Source organism: Pelophylax lessonae, assembly GCF_965119305.1.
Source record: "Pelophylax lessonae genome assembly, chromosome: 9".
In the NCBI taxonomy this organism is placed as follows: Eukaryota; Metazoa; Chordata; class Amphibia; order Anura; family Ranidae; genus Pelophylax; species Pelophylax lessonae.
This window is the reverse complement of record NC_138776.1, coordinates 51,044,239-51,059,347: the sequence shown is the minus strand read 5'-3', so window position 1 is coordinate 51,059,347 and position 15,109 is coordinate 51,044,239. Positions and strand designations below refer to the sequence as shown.

General features: G+C 42.9%; 1 protein-coding gene across 2 annotated transcripts in view; it reads right to left on the bottom strand.

Annotated features, from left to right (window-relative positions):
- Positions 1 to 15,109, bottom strand: part of CASP7 (caspase 7) — a 108,669-nt gene that overhangs the window by 39,891 nt on the left and 53,669 nt on the right. Inside the window, exon 1 of one of the 2 annotated variants that reach the window (XM_082268338.1) lies at positions 13,097 to 13,281. The exons of the other annotated variant lie outside the window; for it this stretch is intronic. Coding sequence (XP_082124464.1) covers positions 13,097 to 13,131 — 35 coding nt within the window. The 5' untranslated portion in view covers positions 13,132 to 13,281. Of the gene's footprint in view, positions 1 to 13,096; positions 13,282 to 15,109 lie in introns of those variants that run through there. 2 annotated transcript variants of the gene reach the window in all.

Below are 15,109 nucleotides of genomic sequence, written 5' to 3'. Positions count from 1 at the left end.
AAGCCAGGCCAGAGCACATTGGCCCCATAAAAGATGATAAAGGAAAAATGGCCACAGAGGACAGAGAAAAGGCGGAAGTGTTAAATAATTTCTTTTCTTCAGTCTTCACAAAGGAATCGGGGGGCTACACGAAACCCGCTTGTAAGGCCGAACTAAATAATACACCTCAGGAAGTGCCGCCATGGCTAACAGAGGATAGACTTAGAGCTAAACTAGAGAAACTTAACATAAATAAATCCCCGGGACCGGATGGCTTGCACCCGAGGGTTCTTAATGAGCTCAGCCAGGTGATTGCCAGACCATTATTCTTGATCTTTAAGGATAGTTTACAGACGGGTATGGTGCCAGCTGATTGGAAAAAAGCCAACGTGGTACCAATATTTAAAAAGGGGCCGAGATATATCCCGGGTAACTATAGGCCGGTCAGCCTAACATCTGTAGTCTGCAAAATTTTGGAGGGGATGATTAGGGACCACATACAAGACTTTAGTAATGAAAATGGTATTATAAGTAGAAATCAGCATGGATTCATGAAAAATCGTTCGTGCCAAACCAATCTGTTAACCTTCTACGATGAAGTGAGCTGCCACCTAGATAAAGGTAAGCCTGTGGATGTGGTGTATCTGGACTTTGCAAAGGCCTTTGACACCGTTCCTCACAAACGCTTACTGTACAAACTAAGGAAGGTAGGTATGGATCATAAGGTGAGTACCTGGATAGAGACCTGGCTCCAGGGGAGAGTACAGAGGGTGGTGATTAATGGGGAGTACTCGGATTGGGCGGGTGTGGAAAGTGGGGTCCCCCAGGGTTCTGTCCTGGGACCAATCCTGTTTAATTTATTCATAAATGATCTAGAGGAGGGGATATCTAGTACAATCTCAGTATTTGCAGATGATACTAAATTAGGCATGCCAATATCTTCTATGCAGGATGTGGAAATCTTGCAAGCAGACCTGAACAAAATAACGGGGTGGGCAACCACATGGCAGATGAGGTTTAATGTAGAAAAATGTAAAGTAATGCACTTGGGTGCCAGAAACCAGAAAGCAAGCTATTCACTAGGGGGTGAACCTCTGGGTGAGTCTAGGATGGAAAAGGACTTGGGGGTACTGGTAGACAACAGGCTTGGCAGTGGCATGCAATGCCAAGCCGCCGCAAGCAAAGCCAACAGAATACTGGGATGTATAAAAAAGGGGATTCACTCCAGGAATAAAGAGATTATTCTCCCGCTCTACAAGACTCTGGTCCGGCCACATCTGGAGTATGCTGTCCAGTTCTGGGCACCGGTCCGCAGGAAGGATGTGCTGGAACTGGAGAAAGTCCAGAGGAGGGCAACAAAAATAATTAGGGGAATGGAGGACATCGGCTATGAGGAAAGACTACAAGCACTGAACCTATTCTCTCTGGAGAAGAGACGATTGAGGGGGGATATGATATCAATGTACAAATACTGTACTGGCGACCCTAGCATAAGGAACAAACTATTCAGAGAAAGGGAATACAATAAGACACGTGGCCACTCACTAAAACTTGAGGAAAGGCGGTTTAACCTTAAAGTGCGTAAGGGGTTCTTCACTGTAAGAGCGGTAAGGATGTGGAATTCTCTTCCACAAGCAGTCGTATCAGCGGGGAGCATAGATAGTTTCAAAAAACTATTAGATGTACACCTTAAAGACCACAACATACAGGGGTACACAATGTACGGTTAAAAGCAAACACACACACGCATCATGGGTTGAACTGGATGGACTTGTGTCTTTTTTCAACCTCACTAACTATGTAACTATGTAACTATGTAACTAAATTACAGATTAGACATTCTTATAATATGTCAACAAAAGTTAGATTTTATTTCCATCATTTACAATTTCAAAATAACAGAAAACAAAAAAATGGGGTCTGCAAAAGTTTGGGCACCCTGCAGAGTTAATATCTTGTACTGCCCCCTTTGGCAAGTATCACAGCTTGTAAAAGCTTTTTGTAGCCAGCCAAGAGTCTTTCAATTCTTGTTTGAGGTATCCTTGCCCATTCTTCCTTACAAAAGTCTTCCAGTTCTTTGAGATTTCTGGGCTGTCTGTCACGCACTGCTCTTTTAAGGTCTATCCATAGATTTTCAATTATGTTGAGGTCAGGAGATTGTGAAGGCCATGGCAAAACCTTCAGTTTACGCCTCTTGATGTAATCCCCCAAGGATTTCAAGGTGTGTTTAGGATCATTATCCATTTGTAGAAGCCATTCTCTCTTTAACTTCAGCTTTTTCACAGATGGCATCAAGTTACCATCCAAAATTTGCTGAAATTTTATTGAATCCATTTTTCTTTCTACTCGTGAGATGTTCCCTGTGCCACTGGCTGCAATACAACCCCAAAGCATGATTGATCCCCTCCCATGCTTAACAGTTGGGCGGAGGTCCTTTTCATTCAATTCTGTGCCCCTTCTTCTCCAAACGTACCTTTGCTCATTCCGGCCAAAAAGTTCAATTTTAACCTCATCGGTCCACAGAACTTGTTTCCAAAATGCATCAGGCTTGTCTATATGTTAATTTGCAAAGTTTAAACGCTGATTTTTGTGGTGAGGACGTAGAAGAGGTTTTCTTCTGATGACTCTTCCATGAAGACCATATTTGTACAAGTATCTTTTTATAGTGGAATAGTGTACCACAACTCTGCCAGATCTTTCTGGAGGGATCGTGCAGTCAAACGTGGGTTTAGAATTGTTTTTCTCACAATCCTGCGAGCTGTTCTTTCTGATATTTTTCTTGGTCTTCCAGATCTTGCTTTAACTTCCACTGTTCCTGATGACTGCCATTTCTTAATTACATTTCGAACAGAGGATATGGACATCTGAAAATGCTTTGCTATCTTCTCCAGCTTTGTGAGCGTCAACTATTTTTAGTTTCAGTTTTCTAGACAACTGCTTAGAAGATCCCATGGTGCTGATTGTTGGGGCAAGGTCAGATGAGTCTGGGCATTTAAAACTTTTCAGATTGACATCACCTGGTCTTCCCAGATGATGATTGAGAACAATTCATGACACTGGCAGGTCTCAGCCTTGCAAAGAGGGCAGTGCATGCTATATATTCTGCAGGGTGCCCAAACTTTTGCAGACGCCATTTTTTTGTTTTCTTTAATTTTGAAAGTGTAAATGATGTAAATAAAATCTAATTTTTGTTGACATATTATAAGAATGTCTAATCTGTAATTTGATGCATTTTGGAGATTTTTCCATCTTTCCCTGGCTTCTTTATGCACATTAATACACATTTTTACCTGGGGTGCCCAAACTTTCGATCCCCACTGTACATAGTTTGGGTACTAGATATTCCCCAAATTTTTTATAGTAGAGTATTGTGTAACCTTCTGGTCCGGGGCTTTTCCTACTTGTTGTATTTCTTAATGCTAGATTGATTTCTTCTTGAGTTTTTGGTTCCTCTAATCCAGGGGTGTCCAAACTATGGCCCTCTAGCTGTTCAGAAACTACAATTCCCATCATACCTAGTCATGTCTGTGAATGTCAGAGTTTTACAATGCCTCATGGGAAGTGTAGTTCCGCAACAGCTGGAGGGCCGTAGTTTGGACACCCCTGCTCTAATCCCTTTAATTTATTAGCTGATATTTTTGGAAATTTAAGATATTCCTGAATTTCTACTATTTTTTCTCTTTCAGTTTCATATGATTCTTTCGGTCTGAGTATAGAGAGCTATAATAACTATGGAATGCTTTTGCGATTTCGGTAATCGAATATACCATTTTCCCTTTATGATTTTTAATTTTACTTATTAGGTTTTTAGCTTTCTTTTTTTTTTAGTATTCTTGCAAGAGGTTTCCCTGGTTTATTACCCTATAGAGAATTGTCCTTGGTGGTTCTAATAAAAATTTGGTTTGTCTCCTGATCTATTAGTTCTTTTAATGTATTCCCTTTTGATGTTAATAGCTGGTAACATTTCTGTATCTGTTAATTCATATATCTCTGCCTTTAAGTTCTCCCCAATATTTTTATTTATTTTTTATATTTTTTTATATTTTATTTATTTTTGCTCCAAGAGAGATCAGGACAGGATACCTCGGATACATGCTTTATGTGTTTCCCAAATGGTAGCTACCGATATATCTCTGGGGTTTCATTACATTCAAAATAGATCTCATTTTTTATTTTGTCTTCTACTGTTTTGTCGTGTAGTATTCCCTCATTTATTATCCAATTGCATGTTTTGTTGTTAGCTTCGTCTAGTCTCAGTTTCATTATTACTGGGGCATGATCTGATAGCATAATTATTTCTATAGAGGTCTCAACCACTGCCTCCATCCATCTATGGTGAATCATTATATGGTCAAGTCTGGAGAAAGTCCCATGCACCTGGAAATAGGAAACAGGAAGAATGGTTGTGTGTGAGTAATAGGAGTGTATGGCTGTCCATCTGTTTTTGTATAAAACAGGAAAATGGTGGTCCCAATTCCGCGGGGTTTAAATACAGCCAACACTCCAAACAAATTTGTAAAATTGGTCAAAAAAAAGTTTAATTTATACATCTCTAAAAGACAATCAAACAAATCACAATAGATAAAATACAGACATTTGTATACCACAAACGGTCAGACCTCTCTCTGCGCTAGAGCATGGTTTTACCAAATATGCAAAACCGGCAAGGGGTGAGGCCATGAGGATAGCATTAGACCCCGTTCACACTGGGGCGACGCTACTTGCCGGGGCGACCTCACAAGTCGCGGTGCGCTGCTCGCACCTTGACCTCGGAGCGGCCGGCACGGACTTCATAACATTGAAGTCAATGCAGGTCGCTCCGGGCCGCCCCAAAGAAGCTCCGGACCCTTTTTCTAAGTCAGAGCGACTTGCGTCGCTCCTATTAGAACGGGTCCACAGCTTCTCTATGGCAGGCGACCTACGGCGACCAGGTCGCCTGACAGGTCGCCCCAGTGTGAACGGGCTCCTACAGTACCACAGGACCCAACATGTTTCAGAAAGTACGTTTCCTTCTTCAGGGGATGCACCAGGAAATAAAAACGTATAATCTTTCTGATCTGGATGTTGAATTCTCCAGATATCCACTAATTGTGTCTGGTACAGTCTCTTCTTTACGTTTTTGAATTTACAACCCTCATTCCTCCATGCAGGCTAAGTACTATCCACCCCTGGATTCATAGAACACATTTCAAAATGTCTCACTTTCAACATTTGATATGTTATCTATATTATATTGTAAATAAAATATAAGTTTGAGATTTGTAAATTAGTCCATTCCTTTTTTACTCAAAATCTGTACAGTATCCCAACTTTTTTTGGAATTGGGTTTGTAGTTTCTCCAAATAGAGAGTGTAACATTCCCTAATGAGGAATTTGCCACAATTCTGGGTGTATGTACTTAAACGTTTTGTCCATAAAGGATGTACATAACTATCCTTTACAAGAGAACGATTTTATATATAAACAATTTATCAATGAAGCAGGCTGTTGATCCTAGGTGAGTAATGTACCCGCTGGCAGTGACAGATGAAAGATATAGAGGCATACACAGGTCAACGCAGTCTCAAGTAGGGGGTAAACAAATCTGTACAGATCAAAGTTCATAAATGGGACATTCACAGGCTGACATACTTAAATAAGTGGTTTTTGAAACAACAGTGAGCTTCTCTTTGTCAACTATATATCCGGTGTCTTTATCAACATAATCAAGTTCAGCTTGGGATGTATGTCTTTTATAGTGAGTAGTAAAATAAGAAGCACTCCCCATATGTCACTTCTCACGATATTGCTTAGTTCGTCAATCTCCTCTCCTTATCAGCAGTCCGGGAACTCCAATGTCCGGTTTCATCACCCATCCAGAATAAAGGCTGAAGGAGGATGATCTTCTACCAATGTTCATCTGTTTTCACTGCCACAGCAGCTTCTAACCTCCTTGCTCTTAACCTGTGTATGCCTTTTACACGGAACAAAATTATAAAAAACGCAACACTTGTGGTTTTTGCCCCCATTTTTCATGAGCTGAACTCAAAGATCTAAGACTTTTTCTATGTACACAAAAGGCCTATTTCGCTCAAATATTGTTCACAAATCTGTCTAAATCTGTGTTAGTGAGCACTTCTCCTTTGCCGAGATAATCCATCCACCTCACAGATGTGGCATATCAAGATGCTGATTAGACAGTATGATTATTGCACAGGTGTGCCTTAGGCTGGCCACAATAAAGACCACTCTAAAATGTGCAGTTTTATCACACAGCACAATGCCACAGATGTTGCAAGTTTTCAAGGAGCGTGCAATTGGCATGCTGACTGCAGGAATGTCCACCAGAGCTGTTGCCTGTGAATTTAATGTTTATTTCTCTACCATAAGCCGTCTCTAAAAGGGGTTTCAGAGAATTTGGCAGCACATCCAACTGGCCTCACAACCTCAGACCACTACACCAGCCCAGGACCTCCACATCCAGCATCTTCACCTCCAAGATCGTCTGAGACCAACCACCCGGACAGCTGCTGCAACAATCGGTTTGCATAACCAAAGAATTTCTGCACAATCTGTCAGAAACCGTCTCAGGGAAGCTCCTCTGCATGCTCGAGGTCCTCATCGGGGTCTCCACCTGACTGCAGTTCATCATCGTAACCAACTTGAGTGGGCAAATGCTCACATTCGATGGCGTCTGGCACTTTGGAGAGGTGCTCTCTTCATGGATAAATCCCGGTTTTTATAGATCTTTGAGTTCAGCTCATGAAAAATGGGGGCAAAAACAAGTGTTGCGTTTATAATATTGTGCAGTATAATTATGAACTATATGTTGCCTTCTGTGTTCCCTATGATTCCTCCTCTATGCGGGTTTTCTAGCGAATCCTGCCACGCTTCCCCCAGCTAAGCAGGCAATCTACTCCCACTCGTTCGTTCCTGCAAACCTCATCTCCTTTTCCACCTCAACTCTCGCTTGTGTCTCTCCACAGACGTCCTGCTTCCTCTTCTCCCCTTCTCAGCTGATACTCCTGCTGCTGGTGTCTAGCTTCGGGTCTACCCCCCTCTCTGCGCTCCCAACTATACTGTCCCAGCGTTAAGTATGATAGAGTCGGTAAAGCAGCTCGTCGTCCAAGTCACTAGTAGCTGCGTCGCCACTCAGTCACTAACATGGCTTAAGGTGGTTCCCAAGGGATAGACGGGTAGACCGGCATGGAGGCAGGGGAGCTCCAATCATCCCATGGACGGGTGGACCTCCGGCTTGTCCAGCACGCACCTCAAGGCAGCGTCATGCTCAGGCTCCTCCCCCTCAGGCATATGCCCGTTTAGTCACTATGTGCATGGGCAGCAGGGCTATCTTACCGAATGGGCACGCTGGGCAATTGCCCGGGGGCCCCACTTGCCCAGCAACCCAGCCAAGCATTAGTCCCAACTCCCATGTGCATCCCGCTGCCGAACTTAGCAGATGGCAAGCACCTGTTGGCCCTGGGCTGCTGTCAGGCCACTTGGGCCATGAAGGGGGAGCCCACAACTGCAGGAATGCTTGTCTGCCTCCACAGGAACAGGCACACACAGGACAGCCGAGTGACTCCCGTGTGTTTGTTCACCGGCCCCAGCCGCTGAACTGGGAAGCCGTCATTAGTCTGGCACTGCCGTCAGACTAATCAGGCCATGGAGAGGTGCCTACAGCAGCAGGAGTACCTGCCTGCTCCCAGGGTCCGCCAGGGGACAGGCACACACCAGGACAGCCACAGTGCAAGCCCCAAGGGTGGGGGGCACTGATGTAGAAGCCTAAAGTGGAAGCCAGCATGACAGAAAGGAAAGAAAGACAGAAAGGGTAAGTACTAACTTTTTTTTTTTTTTATGTGCAGAAGTTAATATTGTTTTCTTGTTTTTCAGGCTTGTGTTATATTGTCCAAACATTGTGTTAATGTTTAAAACACTGATTTTTTTGGAGGTACCAATAGATATAGCCTTATCGATAATTTGCATTTTTATTCTCGTGGGTGATTGTATAGGCAGGGCCTCAGTGCACTACATTGCCTGGGGGCCTATAATGCTCTTAAGATGGCACTGATAGGCAGCCCATTCGCTTTAATGGCCTATGTGCAACGAAGGTGGCAAGGTAGCTAATGCACCATTTTGGGCTTCGTGTTTTTTTTTTTTTTTTTTTAACCCCATGGTTTTTCACCCTTTTCACTCGACAAATGCATGACTGCTTGCTGCATTTGAAATGCCATTAGGAATGAATTACAGTGCGACACAATTTGTTCATTTCATGAATGTGCACAAAAACGCATGATTTTGCATGTGTGCATGAAATGCCATTATGTAATGCAACCTCAATGCCCACGCTGCTAAGATCGGAGTTTATGTGAGGAATGTCAATACACAATGATACAATTTGTAACAATGTAAAAAAAAAAAAAAAAAAACACGTTTAAAGAACTGATTACAACTACCCACTTGAAGACCACGCCTTTTCTAGAACTTTTTGTTTAAAAATAATAAATTAGTATTTTTTGCTAGAAAACTACTTCAAACCCCCAAACATTATATATTTTTTTAGCAGAGACCTTATAGAATAAAATGGCGATCATTGCAATATTTTATGTCACACTGTATTTGTGCAGTGGTCTTTCAAACGCAATTTTTTGGGAAAAAATACACTTTAATGAATTAAAAGAAAAAAAAATAAACAAAAAAATAATATTTAACCCAATTTGCATAATGTGAAAGATGTTACACCAAGTAAATAGATATCAAACGTCATGATTTAAAATTTTGCACATTTTTGGAACGGCGACAAACTAAGTCTCCATAGGCGACATTTTAAAAATGTTTACAGGTTACTTGTTTAGAGTGATGGAGGAGGTCTTGCACTAGAATTATCGCTCTCACTCTAACATTCGCGGTGATACTTCGCATGTGTGGTTTGAACACTGTTTACATATGCTTGTGTGACTTTACTTCTGCGCGTGAGCATGGAGGGATGGGGCACTTTACTTTTTTTTTTCATAATTAATTTTTTACAATGTCCCTTTTTTAATCCCTTTATTCCTATTACAAGGAATGTAAACATCCCTTGTAATAGAAAGAAGGATGACAGGTCCTCTTTATTGAGAGATCTGGGGATTAAAAAGACCCCAAATTTCTCATTTATCTTTAAAAGCTTTTATTTTTACACTGTCCCTTTTTTTTTTTTTTTTTAATCACTTTTATTTCTATTACAAGGAATGTAAACATCCCTTGTAATAGAAAGAAGGATGACAGGTCCTCTTTATTGAGAGATCTGGGGGTTAAAAAGACCCCAAATTTCTCATCTACCCTTAAAAGCAAAAGATTAAAAAAAAAAAAAAAAAAAAAAAAGGTTGAAATTTTGCTTTAAAAAAAAAAAAAAAAAAAAAAAAAACATTTACTATTTACGCCCAGAAACTGGAAGAGACTTCAGACGCCACTCTATGCCCTTGGTCCTACAAGGGCATAGAGATGAGTGACGGCCATTTTGGCTTCACACTTCTCCATACCCAGCTGCTGATGGTATCGGATTGTTTCCGGGCTTCACCGATGGGTCAGGTAAGCCTGGGAACAACCAGGAAGTGGCAGGAGGGGCGCCCCTTTCTAAAAAGTGATCCTGTGGCAAATCTGCCTGTGGGACCACTTTTAAATCGGAAAGAGAAATCGGTCATAGTAAAAAAAAAAAAAATAATAATAATAAAATATAGGGGGTTATGGCAGCTAGCTGCAGTCATAACCTTGGTATTTAACATCAAACAAATGACGCGTCTCTTAGGGCCAGTTCACACCACATGCAGTCCAGGGCGTTTATTTTCTGCATCAAAAACCCATGGAAAGTAGGTTATATGGTTTCCAATGGCACAGTGCTTGCAGTTCCAGTGCGTTCCAGTTCCAGTAAGAAAAGAACACGCATGCTGCATTTTTCCTACACTGGACTGTACTGGAAAGCTGTAAAACTCACTGGAACACGCATTTTTATAAGGTTAACCGCTTGCCAACCAGCCGCTGCAGATGTTCTGCAGCAGGTCGGCTCTCCCAGGTATAACCTCGTACATGTACGTCGCTCGCCTGGGAGGAGCTAGGCAATGTCGCAGTCCTGCAAGGGAGCGATCGCGGGTACCCGGCGCCAATCGCAGCCACTGGACCCACAGATCAGCTTTCACCTTGGCGCACGCGTGCACCATTTGCGGTTCCGCGAAGCGACGTACAGTTAGAAAACACCCCCTAGGCTCATAATTACGCCCCTGGGTTAACCCCGTCCCTGCCAGTGCCACTATTACAGTAACAGTGCATATTTTTAGCACTGATTACTGTAGTAATGTCACTTGGCCCCCCAAAAGTGTCAAAAATGTCAAGTTAGGGGTCCGATCTGTCCATGGCAAGGTCGCAGTCCCGTTAAAAATTTGCAGATCGCTGCCATTACTAGTAAAAAAACAAAAAAAAAACCAAACAATAATAATGACATAAACCTTTCCCGTAGTTCGTAAACGCAATAACTTTTGCGCAAAACCAATCAAAATGCGCTTATTTTTTTTTACCAAAAATATGTAGCAGAAAACAAATTGGCCTAAAATGTTAAAAAATTAGATTTTTACATTTTTTTTTTTTTTTAGAATTTCATAGAAAAGAATGTGAAATTTTTTTTTTTTTTTCAAAATTGTCGCTCTTTTTTTGTGTATAGCGCAAAAAAAAAAAATCGCACAGGTGATCAAATACCACCAGAAGAAAGCTCTATTTGTGGGGAAAAAGGACGTCAATTTCGTTTTGGGTACAGCGTCGCACGACTGCGCAATTGTCTGTTAAATACACGCAGTGCCGAATCGCAAAATAGGGCCTGGTCATTAAGCAGCCAAATCCTTCGGTTTGAAAGTGGTTAAGAAAAAAGAGGGGGTAAAAATGCACTAGACTGCTTAAAAACGCACCAAACTGGGTTTCTATGGTGTGAACTGGACCCTCAGACTGTAAGCTCTAAGGATCAGGGCCCTCTGATCCCTACTGTAATAAAGTGTATTGTATTTGTACTGTCTATCCTGCGTAAACTGTCAGCGCTATATAAATCCTGTATAATAATAATAATTTTTACTATGGGCCGGTCAGTCAATGCAACTTCAATGCCCACACTGCTGGGATGGGAGTTTATATGAGGAATGTCAACACACAAATGGTACAATTTGTAACAATGTAAAAAAAACAAAACATGTTTAACCCCTCCTGGACCGGAAGGATTTACCCCCTTAATGACCAGCCCATTTTTTTGTGATTTGGCACTGCGTTACTTTAAACTGACAATTGCGCAAGGGTGCACGCTGTATCCAAACAAAATTGATGTCCTTTTTTTTCCCCACAAATAGAGATTTCTTTTGGTGGTATTTGATCACCTCTGCGATTTTATTTTTTGCACTATAAACAAAAAAGAGCGACAATTCTGAAATAAAAACAATATTTTAACTTTCTGCTATACAACATTCCAAAAAAATAAAAAATCTATTTTTTTTTTCATCCTTTTAGGCCAATTTATATCCTGCTACATATTTTTGGTAAAAAAAATTGAAATGAATGGGAACTACATCAAAATGCCTAGGAAATGCACCCGCTAGGAGTTTTTGGTGCCGTTTTTGAGTCACATGTCCTTTAAAAAACGCACCACAAATACTCCTCCCCATTGAAACGAATGGGAACTACATCAGAAATGCACCCGCTAGGCATTTTTGGTGCAGTTTTTGAGTCACACTGCCTTTAAAAAAAACGCACTGCAAATGCGGCAAAAGTGCAGCAAAAATGCTCCGTTAACACATAGGCGTTTTTACAGGCAGTTTTGATGCAAACCAGTATGAAAGCAGCCAAACTGTTTTTTGCAGTAGATTCCCATTTCACATGTAGTGCATTTTTTATTATAATATTGAAAAAGCCTAATGTAACATAAAAATGAAATGGATCCGAATAAATTCGGATCATTCATTATGTTGTTCTGTTATTTCGGATGCTTCAAACAAACAAAAAAAGCCCAAAACGATCACATCATCCAAACGAAACAAATGAATTTGTCGTTTAGAATTTATTCCGTATTGATTGAAATTTGTTACGATTGTAATTCGGATATATCGGAATCCCCAAATAATACGTTATGATTGTGATTCGGATACATCGGAATCCCCAATACGTTAGGATTGTGATTCGGATATTCGGTTACATCGGAATCCCCAAATACGTTACGATTGTGATTTGGATATTCGGTTACATCGGAATCCCCAAATAATACGTTACGATTGTGATTTGGTTATTCGGACACATCGGAATCCCCAAATAATACGTTACGATTGTGATTTGGTTATTCGGTTACATCGGAATCCCCAAATAATACGTTACGATTGTGATTTGGATATTCGGTTACATCGGAATCCCCAAATAATACGTTACGATTGTGATTTGGTTATTCGGACACATCGGAATCCCCAAATAATACGTTACGATTGTGATTTGGTTATTCGGACACATCGGAAACCCCAAATACGTTACGATTGGGATTCAGATATATCAGAATCCCCAAATAATACGTTACGATTGTGATTCGGATACATCGGAATCCCCAAATAATACGTTACGATTGTGATTCGGATACATCGGAATCCCCAAATAATACGTTACGATTGCGATTCAGATATTCGGATACATCGGAATCCCCAAATACTATGTTAAGATTGTGATTCGGATATATCGGAATCCCCAAATAATACGAATGTTGATCCATAGTGAAACGAATCGCACATGTCCATTAGAATTGTTTTCGGTGTGCATTAGTTGTGATCTGTGATTATGCGGTGCGAAGAAACGCACATAGTGTGAACGAGCCATTAGCCCCTATTCAAACTGGAGCGATTTGTTGAGCGATTGCTGAAGCGTGACAACGCTCAAGGTGAAGAATCGCATTAATCTTAAAGCGCCCGTGAGTTGCCTGTTGCACGATGCCCGAAAAAAGTCCTTGATTTTCTTTGGGGCTCCATGAGCTTTAGTAGGCTAAAAATAAATCCAACGAGGGTTCCATCCCAAAGTTTTAGCTGGACAATTTTAATTTTAAATCAGCACAAGACGGCACTCAAGCACCCCCCCCCCCTCCCCCGGCCATTACCTGGGCTCCTCATTAAGCAGCACTCCACTCTGCATCGGAAAAGTTGTTCCTGCGGCGTCTCAGCAGCGTAATTTGTCGTCCCCAGGTCCGCCGGGAAGGCCACCATGCTCGAAGCTGCTGCAGAGACTGAACTGTGCGGCCTGCAGGGTATAGCAGGCCCTTTGCTTGTGCCTGAGTCAGCAGGGAGAGACTGGACTTTTCTATGGGGGCCATTGAACACCCCCCTCCCCCCCCTATCTGTGACACCGCCGTGCCGGCCTCACTGCTGACCGGAGCAAAAACTGTGTCCATTCACAGAGCCGAGCAGAAAAAAAGGACACACGGTGCACTTCACACATGAGCTGTACACAAACCCACATACACAGGACACACAATTCACCCAGCGACATGACAAGGGCCTACGGGTCGCACGCCCAGCGGGGGGCGACATCTGCAATGCTTTCCAGAAACTGCTCCTTACATATCAGATGAATGGAGGCTTAGAGAGAACAAAAAGGAGAAACTCAATGGGGAAAATCCCGCTGATCTCACATGCAAAAGGATTTGCAACACATGCGACTTCACACCCACAGGGGCGACCGAGCGCGTGTGTGCGTTTCCAGTGCGTCGCACATAGGGCAGGACAAGGTCATCTAGAGGCCAGGGTGAACATGCCAAACTGCACCTCCCTCCCAAGATGTATGTAAAATCCCCCTCCCCCCCTAAAAAAAAAAAATGAAGCAATAATCTGCATGCTTACCTCCCAAGCATAAATCCCCCCTCCTCCCAGTAGAAATCAACCCCTCTGCTAAAATCCCCCCTCACAGCACAAATGCCCACCCACCCCTCTAAAAAAACCCTGCCCTGAAAATTTCTACTCGTTGTACACCCCCCCCCCTCCCAGCACAAACCCCCCCTCCGAATTCCCCCTACTAGCACAATCCCCCACCACCAACCAAATTTCCCCTCCTAGCACAAATCCTCTACCCTCCAAATTTCCCCTCCAAGTACACACCCTTTCACCACCACTCCAAATCCACCCCACCCCAGCACAAATTCTCCCCCCAATACCTCCTCCTAGCACAACCCCCCCCCCCCCCCAAGAAACAATGTTTGTTTCTAGCACAAATCCCCTCTACCATATCATCTCTTCGAGCACAAATCCTCTTCCCCCATCCCCCCCTCCCAACACAGATCCTCTTCCCAAGATTCCCCATCTAGCACAAATCCCCCCTCCCAACACAAATCCCCTCTACCATATCATCTCTTCTAGCACAAATCCCCCCTTCTAGCGCAAATCCTCTTCCCCCACCCCAACACAAATCCCCTCTCCAACATTCCCCATCTAGCACAACCCCCCCCCCCCAAATTTCCCCATCTAGCACAAATCCCCCCCCCAAATTTCCCCATCTAGCACAAATCCCCCCCCCCAAATTTCCCCATCTGGCAAAACCCCCCCCCCCCCTTCACCTAAAACCATTCCCCTTGTAGCACAAATCCTCTCTAACACATATTATCTCTTCTAGCACAAATCCTCTTTTCCCACCCCTCCTCCCAACACAAATCTCCCCAATCCCTCCTCCTAGCACAAACTGCCCCCCCCCCCATTTACTCTCCTGAAACCCCCAAGCATTCCTACTAGCACAAATCTTCCTCCCACCCCCCTCCACAAAAAAAATAAAAAATCTAGCACAAATCATCTCTACCATAAATCCTCTTCTCCCAACCCCTCCCAACACAAATCCCCTCTCCCCAATTTCCCCATCTAGCCAAAAATCCCCCTCTCCTCAAATCTCCCCAATCCCTCCTCCTAACACAAATTTCCCTCCCCCTCCTGGCACAAATGCCCCCAATCGTCTACTAGCACAAATCGTCCTCCCATCCCCCCCCCCAAAAAAAATCCCCTTCTAGCACAAATCCTCTCTATCCTATAACCTCTTCTAGCACAAATCCTCTTCCCCCATCTCCCCTCCCAGCACTACCCCCCCCCCTCCTTACCCCCGCCTCCCCCCAACTTTCCGCTCCCAACACAAA